At 37.5% G+C, this 10,570-nt stretch overlaps 1 protein-coding gene across 3 annotated transcripts in view; it reads left to right on the top strand.

Annotated features, from left to right (window-relative positions):
- The window catches only part of ZDHHC21 (zinc finger, DHHC-type containing 21), a 67,817-nt gene that overhangs the window by 42,318 nt on the left and 14,929 nt on the right, over positions 1-10,570 (top strand). For all 3 annotated transcript variants that reach the window (XM_010857021.1, XM_010857022.1, XM_010857023.1), the window contains exon 7: positions 9,871-9,987. In XM_010857021.1, coding sequence (XP_010855323.1) covers positions 9,871-9,987 — 117 coding nt within the window. The remainder of the gene's footprint in view (positions 1-9,870; positions 9,988-10,570) is intronic.

Raw genomic sequence — 10,570 nt, 5'->3', positions numbered from 1 at the left:
AGGCATATAAGTTAAATAAACAGGGTGACAATATACAGCCTTGACGTACTCCTTTTCCTATTTGGAACCAGTCTGTTGTTCCATGTCCAGTTCTAACTGTTGCTTCCTGACCTGCATACAAATTTCTCAAGAGGCAGATCAGGTGGTCTGGTATTCCCATCTCTTGAAGAATTTTCCACAGTTTATTGTGATCCACACAGTCAAAGGCTTTGGCATAGTCAATAAAGCAGAAATAGATGTTTTTCTGGAACTCTCTTGCTTTTTCCACAATAGTTATAAATAAAATTGCTTTCTACTGATTAAGAGTATTACCACTTTGGATGTAAAGTTTTCTTTGTAAAACAGTTTTTTATTTTCAAAAATTTTGAAGAACACTCATGAATCATTTAAAAAATATTTGTCGAGTGTCTTCTCTGTGCACAGTGCCTCTTCTAGGCTCTGAAGATGCAGCAGAGACCACAATAAAGTTCCTGAATTAAGGAGCCTGCATCCTAATTGGAGGAGCCAGGTGATAAGCAAATATATGGTATACAAGGTTAGTATTATGAAGTACATAAGAAAGGTGGGTAAGGGATAGAAAGTAATGCTGAAACAGTCATAGGCGGCCTTTCCCGTATTGACACTAGAGCAGAGATCTGAAACTCAAGCATGTCACTGATACTGGGAGGAAGAGCATTCCAGAGAGAGGAAAGCACCCATGCCAAGAATGTGAGGTGGGAGCATGCTTGATATTTTCAAGGTACGGTAAGGAGGCCAGTGTATCTTGAGTGGAGAGAGATAGGACAGCAGTAGTAGGAGATAACTGAGAGCAGTGAGAGCTGGGGTTGGAGGCTTTGTTTTTTCAGGAGGTTTAATTTAAAGATTGGGACTTTGGAATCTATTGAAGGATTTTTAGCAAAATTACACAAACTCATTTACATTTTAGAAGGAAAACTGATTGCTAGGAAGAATAAATTTAGGGACAATGATGGCAGCAAAAAGATCAGTTACTAGACTATTAAAATACAGTCCCAACAAGGTGACAGTGGATAGGGTAATCGTGAAAGTGTTGAAAAGTGGTGCCTTATAGTTTAAGAGCTAACAGGATTTGGAGATGATTGGGATGTGGGATATGAGATAGAAAGTGACAAGCTAAGTATGATTGCAAGGTTTTATGTCCTGAACTGGAAGAATAGAGATACCATTTACTGAGAGGGAGGAGCCTGGAGGAAGACTAAATTTTAGGAAAAAGTTAAATTTTGTATCTGTTGAAGTACCAATTCAGTATCCAAGAACAGATGTTAAGTAGACAGATATAGAAGTCTGGATTTCAGTAGAGTGGTGTGAGCTAGATATGTAAGTTTGGGGCCTTTAGGTATAAAGATGGCATTTAAAGCCATGGAAACTGATAGGAGATTTTCTAGGGAGTGAGTATAGATAGACAAGAAAAGAGATCTTAAGGCTAAGCTCTGTGTGTGTTAGTTGCTCAGTCATGTCTGACTCTGCAGCCCCATGGACTGCAGCATGCCAGGTTTCCCCATCCTATGCTATCTCCTGGAGTTTGTTCAAACTCATGTCCATTAGGTCTGTGATGCCATCCAGCCATCTCATCCTCTGTCATCCTTTCCTCTTCCTACCTTCAATCTTTACCAGCATCAGGATCTTTTTCAATGAGGCGGCTCTTCACAACAGGTGGCCATCGTATTGGAACTTCAGCATCAGTTCTTCCAGTGGATATTCAGGGTTGATTTCCTTTAGCATTGACTGGTTTGATCTCCTTGCTGTCCAAGGGACTCTCGGAGAGTGTTTTGCCTGTGTTCTCCTCTAGGAGTTTTATAGTTTCTTGTCTTAAATGTTTAGATCTTTAATCCATTTTGAGTTTATTTTTGTGTATGGTGTTAGAAAGTGTTCTAGTTTCAGTCTTCTCCAGCATCACAGTTCGAAAGCATCAGTTCTTTAGCACTCGGCCTTCTTTATGGTCCAACTGTCATAGCCATATGTGACTACTGGAAAAACCATAGCTTTGACTACACAGACCTTTGTAGGCCAAGTGATATCTCTGCTTTTCAATACACTGCCTAGTTTTGTCATAACTTTCCTTTCAAGGAGTGAGCGTCTTTTAACTTTGTGGTTGTAGTCATCATCCACAGTGATTTTGGAGCCCAGGAAAATAAAATTTGTCACCATTTCCACTTTTTCCTCTTCTGTTTGCCATGAAGTGATGGAACTGGATGCCATGATCTTAGTCTTTTGAATGTTGAGTTTTAAGCCAGTTTTTTCACTCTCCTCTTTCACCATCATCAAGAGACTCTTTAGTTCTTTGCTTTCTGCCTTTGGAGTGGTGTCATCTGCATATCTGAGATTGTTGATAGTTCTCCCTGCAATCTTGATTCTAGTTTGTGAGTCATCCAGCCCGGGATTCCAAGTGATGTACTCTGCATGTAAGTTAAATAAGCAGGGTGACAATATACAGCCTTGATGTACTCCTTTCCCAGTTTTGATCCAGTCCATTCATTGTTCCACGTCTGGTTCTAACTGTTGCTTCTTGACCTGCATACAAGTTTCTCAGGAGACAGGTAAGATGGTCTGGTATTTCCATCTCTTTTAAGAATTTTGCACAGTTTGTTGTGATCCACACAGTTAAAGGCTTTCACATAGTTAGTGAAGCCAAACTAGATGTTTTCTTGGAAGTACCTTGCTTTTGTCTATGACCTTGAAGATCATAGATGTTGGCAATTTGATCTCTGGTTCCTCTGCCTTTTCAAAATCCAGCTTGTACATCTGGAATTTCTCAGTTCATGTAATGTTAAAGCCTAGCTTGAAGGGTTTTGAGCATTACCTTGCTAGCATGTGAAATGAGTACAATTGTATGATAGTTTTAACATTCTTTGGCATTGCCCTTCTTTGGGATTAGAATGAAAACTGACGTTTTCCAGCCCTGTGGACACTGCTGAGTTTTCCAAATTTGGTGGCATATTGAGTGTAGCACTTAACAGCATCATCTTTTAGGATTTGCAGTAGCTCAGCTGGAATTCCATCACCTCCACTAGCTTTGTTTGTACTGATGCTTCTAAGGCCCACTTAACTTCGCAGTCCGGGATGTTTGGCTCTAGGTGAGTGATCACACCATTGTAGTTGTCTGGGTCATTAAGATCTTTTTTGTATACTTCTTCTGTGTATTCTTGCCCCCTCTTGTTAATATCTTCTGCTTCTGTTAGGTCCATACTGTTTGTGTCCTTTATTGTGCCCATCCTTGAATGAAATGTTCTCTTGGTAGCTACAATTTTCTAAAAGAGATCTCTAGTCTTTCCTATTCTGTAGTTTTCCTCTATTTCTTTGCATTATTCACTTAAGAAGGCTTTCTTTTTTCTCCTTGCTGTTCTCTAGAACTCTGCATTCAGGTGGGTATATCTTTCCCTTTCTCCTTTGCCTTTGACTTCTCTTCTTTTCTCAGCTATTTGTAAGGCCTCCTCAGAGAACCCCTTTGCCTTCTTGCATTTCTTTTTCTTGGGGATGGTTTTGGTCACCACCTCATGTACAATGTTATGTGTTACAACTTTTTTTTTTTTTTAGGGCTTTTTAAAATATAAAATATGTATTTTTGGCTACACTGGGTCTTTGTTGGTGTGCACAGGCTTTCTCTAGTTGTGGTGAGTAGGGGCCACTCTGGAGCTGCTGTGTGTGGGCTTTTCATTGCGGTGGCCTATCTTGTTGCAGAGCACAGGCTCTAAGAGCATGGGCTGCGGTAGTAGTGACTTGTGGACCCCGAGCAAGGGCTTGTGGTTGTGACACATCGGGTAGTTGCTCCATGGCACATGGAATCTTCCTGGACCAGGGATGGAATCAGGTGGATTCTTATCCACTGCGCTCCCGGGAAAATCGACAACTGTTGTTTTATAATAAATCTTGTTATATAGTATAGGAGTGTTTCTCAGCCTTTTTATTTCCATTATTTCTGTTCCCCTCAGGAGCCTTTTTAGACGCTTTCTCCTTTTCTCTCTGTGAATTTAAATACTAAAGGAATAAGATTTTATCAGGTAGGACTGATTTTGCTGCTGCTGCTGCTAAGTCACTTCAGTCGTGTCTGACTCTGTGCGACCCCATAGACTGCAGCCCACTAGGCTCCCCCGTCCCTGGGATTCTCCAGGCAAGAGCACTGGAGTGGGTTGCCATTTCCTTCTCCAATGCATGAAGGTGAAAAGTGAAAGTGAAGTCTCTCAGTCGTGCCCGACTCTTAGTGGCCCCATGGACTGCAGCCTACCAGGCTCCTCCGTCCATAGGATTTTCCAGGCAAGAGTACTGGAGTGGGGTGCCATTGCCTTCTAGGACTGATTTTGGCCACAAATCACTGTAATAGCTAAGATTTTTTATCCTCCAGGAACCAATTTTCTCTCTCCTGGGGGCAGTACTGCCCCTACTGAGAATGCACGCAGTAGAACAAATCCTCCCCTTGTTCTTTTTATATAGGAGTGCTGTGCTGTCCTTTGCCTTTATTTTTCCAATGAAATTTGGAAACTGCTTACTTGGCAGTTTACAAATCAAAAGAAAGTGAAAAACTCCTACCAGTAGGACTCTACTGGTGGAGGACGTTTATTGGGATTGTATTAATTCTCTACGTCAGTTTGGATAACTGACATCTGTGCATTACTGAGTTTCCTGATCGTTAACATAGTATAGCAGCAGGAACAATCTGGAAACATGGGTAATCCCATGATGATGAGTGAGTAGTTAAAACTTTTTCTGAAAAGAATATCCACACATTTACTAGTGAGTTCTAACTCTGTCATGTATGAAAGGGAACGATAATTCCAGTCTTATGCCGACTTATTAAAATAATAGGTAAAGGGAACTCTCCCCAACTCATTTTATGTGTATGACATATGTTGGATATATAACCTATCAAAGATAATAAGAAAAAGAAAGAAAATTAGACTAGTCTGATTATGAACATAGATAAACAACCCCTAAACAAAATTTTAGCCAACTGTATCTGGTTATATATAACCAGCCTGGACAAGTTAAGTTTATCTTAGGAATGAAAGGTTATTTTTACACTAAAAAATCAATCAGTATACTTTATCACACTAGCAGATTAGGGAAGATCCCCAGGTGTATGAAGACTACGTGTATCAGTGTATGAAGACAAAGATACAATTCAGCCTCTATTCATGTATAAACTCAAACTAGAACTAGAGAGCTTTTTGAGTGAGATAAATGGTTCCAAAACAAACCAACAACCAAAAACCACACACAGAACACAACACAGCAGCTGTAGCTTGTTTAATGATAAAATGTTGACCTCCAAGTTGTGGGACAAAGTATTGATGCCTCTGTGCCCCCGTAACCATTGTTATGAAACACGGTGCTAGGAATTCTAGTCTATACAGTGAAGCAAGAAGAAGAAACAGTAAAACTGCTGAAATAAATAAGCCCATCGTTACTCTTGTGTAAATATAATGTAAAAGTCATGATGGCATGATTGTGTAAATAATTTATTCATAGATTCTTTGGCATTTTTAAAGAAAGTTTAAGAAGTGTGACTCTAGTAAAATATTTTAAAAAATCAGTTTTACTTCTGAATGCCAGCAAGCAGTGCTTTAGACAGTGAAATTAATAGCAGAACTGTTTATAATTGAATCAAGAAATAGGAAGTTCCTGAATTAAATCTGACCAGAAGACGCACAAGACCTCTAGTGGAAAATTGTGACTCTTAGTGGAGAGAATATGTCAGGTGTGTGTGTATCTGAGTGTGTATGTCATAACTTGAAATCTGATTCAAAAGTTATTATGGAAATATAAATTATAGTTGACCGTTGAACAACACAGATTGGAACTATGCAGCACTGCTTACCTGTGTGTATTTCCAGTAGTAACTACTCCAGCGGTTGGTTGAATCTCCTGATGCTGAGGAACTGTGGGTATTGATTGCCTACTATGAATTACATACAGATTAACCCCCGTGTTGTTCAATGGTCAGCTGTATTTAGAATAGCCAATATTCCTTTTTTAATTGAAGTATACTTAATTTACCATTATATCTTATTTTCAGATGTAGCACACTTAGTGATTCAATATTTTATAATATTTAAATATTTAAATTTATTACAATACAAAGGCTGAATTTCCCTATCCTGAACAATATATCCTTGTTGCTTATCTATTTAACACTTCGTAGTTTGTGTCTCTTAACCCCATAACAAGATATTCTTGAAAAAGAACAAGTTGGGATAATTTGGCCACCTAGATATGGAGAGTTAGTACAAAGCCAGGGTAACAAAGATGTGCTCACAAGTATGGGGGTAAATAAACCAAGAAAACTGAATGGAAGAGCCCACATCAGACTCATGCATGTATGGAGACTTGACCTCTGATCACTGAGGAAAGGCCAGGTTTTTAAATAAACCATCTTGGAACTATTGAATATCCATACAATAAAAGTAAATTCAGAACCATGTATTTCTCTGTGTACAAAAATGAGTTCCAAGTGGATTAGTGACCCAAATATGAAAGGCAAAATTATAAAGCTTTTAAAAGCTTTAGAAGATGATATAGAATGTCATTATTACCTCAGGATTGGGAAAGATTTACTAAATATGGAACAAAAAGCACTAAAAGAAAAGATTGATAAATTGGACTACATTAAGAATGTGGGGTTATCAAAAGTTGCCATAAAGAGAATGAAAAAGTAGACTCAGAGTATGAAAAGATATTGTAATAAGCAGTAGAAACATAGCATCGAAAATGTCTGAAGAACCTATCAGTGACCTTTCCCTTAAGTTAGGGATGAGGGATTGGATATGACGGGGAAGAAATGCAGTGAGGAAAGCCTGTGTATGTTCTCAGATGTCCAGGTTCTTTTCTCTAAACTGAACTTGTGTTTTCCATGTTCATCTATGTATAAACTCATTTCTTAACAAAAATGGGAAGAAATGAAAACTATAAACACAGTTACTGTATTATTAGTTTTCTAGGGCTGATACAGTTTACCACAGACTGGGGGACACCAACAACAGAAAGACATTTTCTCATAATTCCAGAGCCTGGGAGCCCACGATTGGGACGTCAGCAGTTCTGGCTCCGCTGGAGGCCTTTCTGCAGGCGGCCCCTCGTCGCAATGCCCTCGTGTGGTCTCGCCTATGGGCTTCAACATGCATGTGTCTCTCTGTGTTTCTCAGTTTCCTCCTAATAAGGGTACTCGTCGGATTGGATTAGTGCCCACCCTAAGCGTCGCATTTAACTTCATCTGCTCTCTAAAGGCCTTTTCTCCAAATATGGTAACATTCTGAAGTCCTGAAGATGGGGTGGGATGAGGACTTCAACATACAAGTTTTTGGAGAGCCATAATTCAGGCTTAACACTGATTATGTAGTAAAGCTTCGAATAGCAAATGGGTACTTGTGATTTAGATAAAATTTCCCAAGCCAATTTTTGGATTCAAAAGTACTGTATCTAAAAAAAAAAAATAAAGAAAAATCGAAGGTAGAAGTAAAGATGTTGTGCTCTGGAGATGTGTGTTAAATGCCTCAAAATATGGATTTAGTACTAATGTTAATTATGTGTGTATAAAATTGAAATACATTTTTTGAAAAAGTGATAAAAAACAACTTTTGAATTATTTTACTATTTTACACAAATACTCTTAATAATAAATGTATATCTAAGTGGATAAATGTAATTTTACATAGATCTTTTCATCCCTAAGAGGTATAAATTCTAGTTGGCAAAGAGTTTTTTAATCTTTTCACTGGGGAAAAAGAGGATGCATTTTATTTGGTCACATGTGTCACAGATTTTCCTTGGCTTACAGTGGGATGCATCATGATAAACCCATCCTAAATTGAAAATATCTGAAGTTGCACTATCTTAAAGTCAAAAAATCATAAGGTGAACCATTGTAAATTGGGGACCATATGTTTTTTTATTAGGGTGAGCTCTACATAGCACAGTGTGTGAATTCCTAAAATTTGCCCCACTGTGCAAAATCATTCAAAGAAAACCATAGGGGTTATGCAGAGAAATGAAAATATTCAAAAACTTTGTCAGTGACACTTAAAAAGGACACCTAATAAAAACAGCAGCATGGTTTTACATGTTAACTAGTTAAGATATGCTATAAGGAACATAGCGTTTTACCTTAGAAGAGACCTAAAATTTTCTCGTGGAAGTGAGTATCCAGAAGGGTTGCCTTATGTGAGTTATTACAAATGATGGGAGGAGAGTCATGTGAAATTGGAGGGGAAATTTAATACAGATGTGGATGAATGTGACTTATAACACTTATGACAAGTTGAGGTAGCGGGTAGATGTTTGACAGTGTGTATTTTGAGTATTCCAGCATGGCTTGGGTGAAGATTTTATTGTTCATCTTGGGTTTCTTGCAGATAAAATCACGTATAAACAAACACAAGAGCCTCGCTATGGTCAAATTGTTACTTAATATATCAGTCATATTGGAACATATTTGTGCTTTGAAAAAGCATCGTAGAAGAGCTTACTGTACTGAATTCGTGGTGGCATTTATAGTCCCATCTTTTCCTCTTTACATGTTTTGTAGGGATTCTCTATTCTGTTTTTACTCAAGTTTTGAAATGACTGCCTAATATGTGACTATTATGTAACATCGTAAGTGTCTTGGTGAATTTTAATTTCTTCCCGGCTAATAAACTGGGTGGTTTGAGTGTGGACTCAGAGTTGTGCTTGAGCCTGGTGGATGATCCCTGTGGTACACAGAAGAGCATCAGTTCTTTTGTTTCTAACAAGATCATTATGTTCAGTGACCTCCCTGTTGCTGGTATTGCTACCAGAGTACTGTTAAGCCTTAACCTGAATCAGTATTAAAAAAAGCATGTGGATGGTTATGTTTTGGGGTCCTTCCCATTCCTTTGTTGCTTTTTATCCACCATGACTTTTTTACTCCAAAGCTTCGCAGCAACAGGCTTCCAGAAGTCTTTGTTCTTCCGCTTTGTCTCCCTTGACTGGACTAGTCTATCCAGAGGAGGGAGAGAGAATGAAAGAACTGTGAGGGTAATTGAAATGGCTTCTCCTTGTTTTCCTGACCTCCTGCCACAGTTTCTTTGGATCACTTTCAAGATTCTCTTCTTCATGCCCTGGGCTGGAAAATCAGCTTCCCCTCACATCTTTTCTCTTTCTAACCTTCCAGTCCAGGCATTCCTCTGTGTTTCTCCTGCCCTCTGTGCACACATTCCTGTTAAATTCCATATATAGATTCCATATAGCTCATTGTTCTGGGGTTTTGCGAAGTTGGCTTCTCTCTGTGAATAAATTGCACACTTTTTGAGGGCACAAACATAACTTTATCATTTTTACATTTCTCCTACATAGCTCAGTGCTTGGCAGTGGTAGCTGGATGAGTGAATGAATGAATGAATGAGGGGGAATTGAGGAGAGCTGTTCATGTGATCCTATTGTTTGTGTGTCCCTCTCATTTTGACCAAAATACATAATCTCCAGGTATCTTGGCCATTTGAACTTTAATATTATGAATCAGACTTGTACATTCAAGCTTTTTAGCAGTGCCATAATAAAACTTTTGTTTGATGAACCAGAAATTGTGCACCATCTTTTTTTTTTTTTGGAAGAATGTTTTGTTTTTGCTCCAAATGAGCATGGGTAATTTGCAACTTTAGGATTGAGTTTTTATTTGATAATACAGTAGTAAAATCCTGTTTTTCAGCTTGCTACTGTGAACTACAAACAATTAGTTTTGATAATTTCAGATATTTATATATTTTCTAAAAGTGGAATAAACTCATAAAAGGGAAGTATAGTTCTTTTAAGGTAATAAGGGAAATTGTTATGGCTCAGTTCTTGATTATTATTGCAATTGTAAGTGATTTTTGAATTGTTTTTAAGACTTTCTTTTTCTTATAGGACCTCTTTGTTGTCAGACATGAATTGGCCATAATGAGACTAGCTGCCTTTATGGGCATTACAATGTTAGTTGGAATAACTGGACTGTTTTATACTCAACTAATTGGCATCATCACAGTAAGTATGTTTTTAATGTAATGTATTTATGAACATATGTCCTAATTATGAACTTAATTCTAAAAAGTTACAGAAAGTTTAGAAATATAAAGAGAAACTTACCCATAGTCATTTATATAGTACCATTTTTGTATGCCTGTGTAATTATAAAGTAGTTATAATCAGTGTACAGAATGTACATGTAATTTGGTATCCTGCTTTTAAAATTAGCTTAAAGTAGTTTTATATGGCTTCAAACTTCATGTTTATAGTTTTTGATAGTTTGATGTACTTTTTAGTGACTACATCATATTTTAATTAATCATTTTTCTGTTGATCAGTATCTACTATGCAGTTTTTTTTCTATATTACAAATAGTTCTTTGAACATCTCTACTTTTCTCTTTTAACTACTAATTTAAGGTAAATTCCAAAAAATAGAGTTGCAGGTATAAACATTTTATTAGTAAGTAAAGGGCTTTTTTTTTTTTTTTTTTTGCATGTGTTTATTAGCCAAAGTGGACTTGTCACAACAGAAAAGATTTTAAAAATGTGAAAAATAACACTGAGAAAAACAAAACAAGAAAAAAAAAACTTCCAAAAAA

This window comes from Bison bison, unplaced genomic scaffold, assembly GCF_000754665.1.
Source record: "Bison bison bison isolate TAMUID 2011002044 unplaced genomic scaffold, Bison_UMD1.0 scf7180017864376, whole genome shotgun sequence".
NCBI lineage: Eukaryota > Metazoa > Chordata > Mammalia > Artiodactyla > Bovidae > Bison > Bison bison.
The sequence above is the reverse complement of the archived record's forward strand: the minus strand, read 5'-3'. Positions and strand labels throughout refer to the sequence as shown.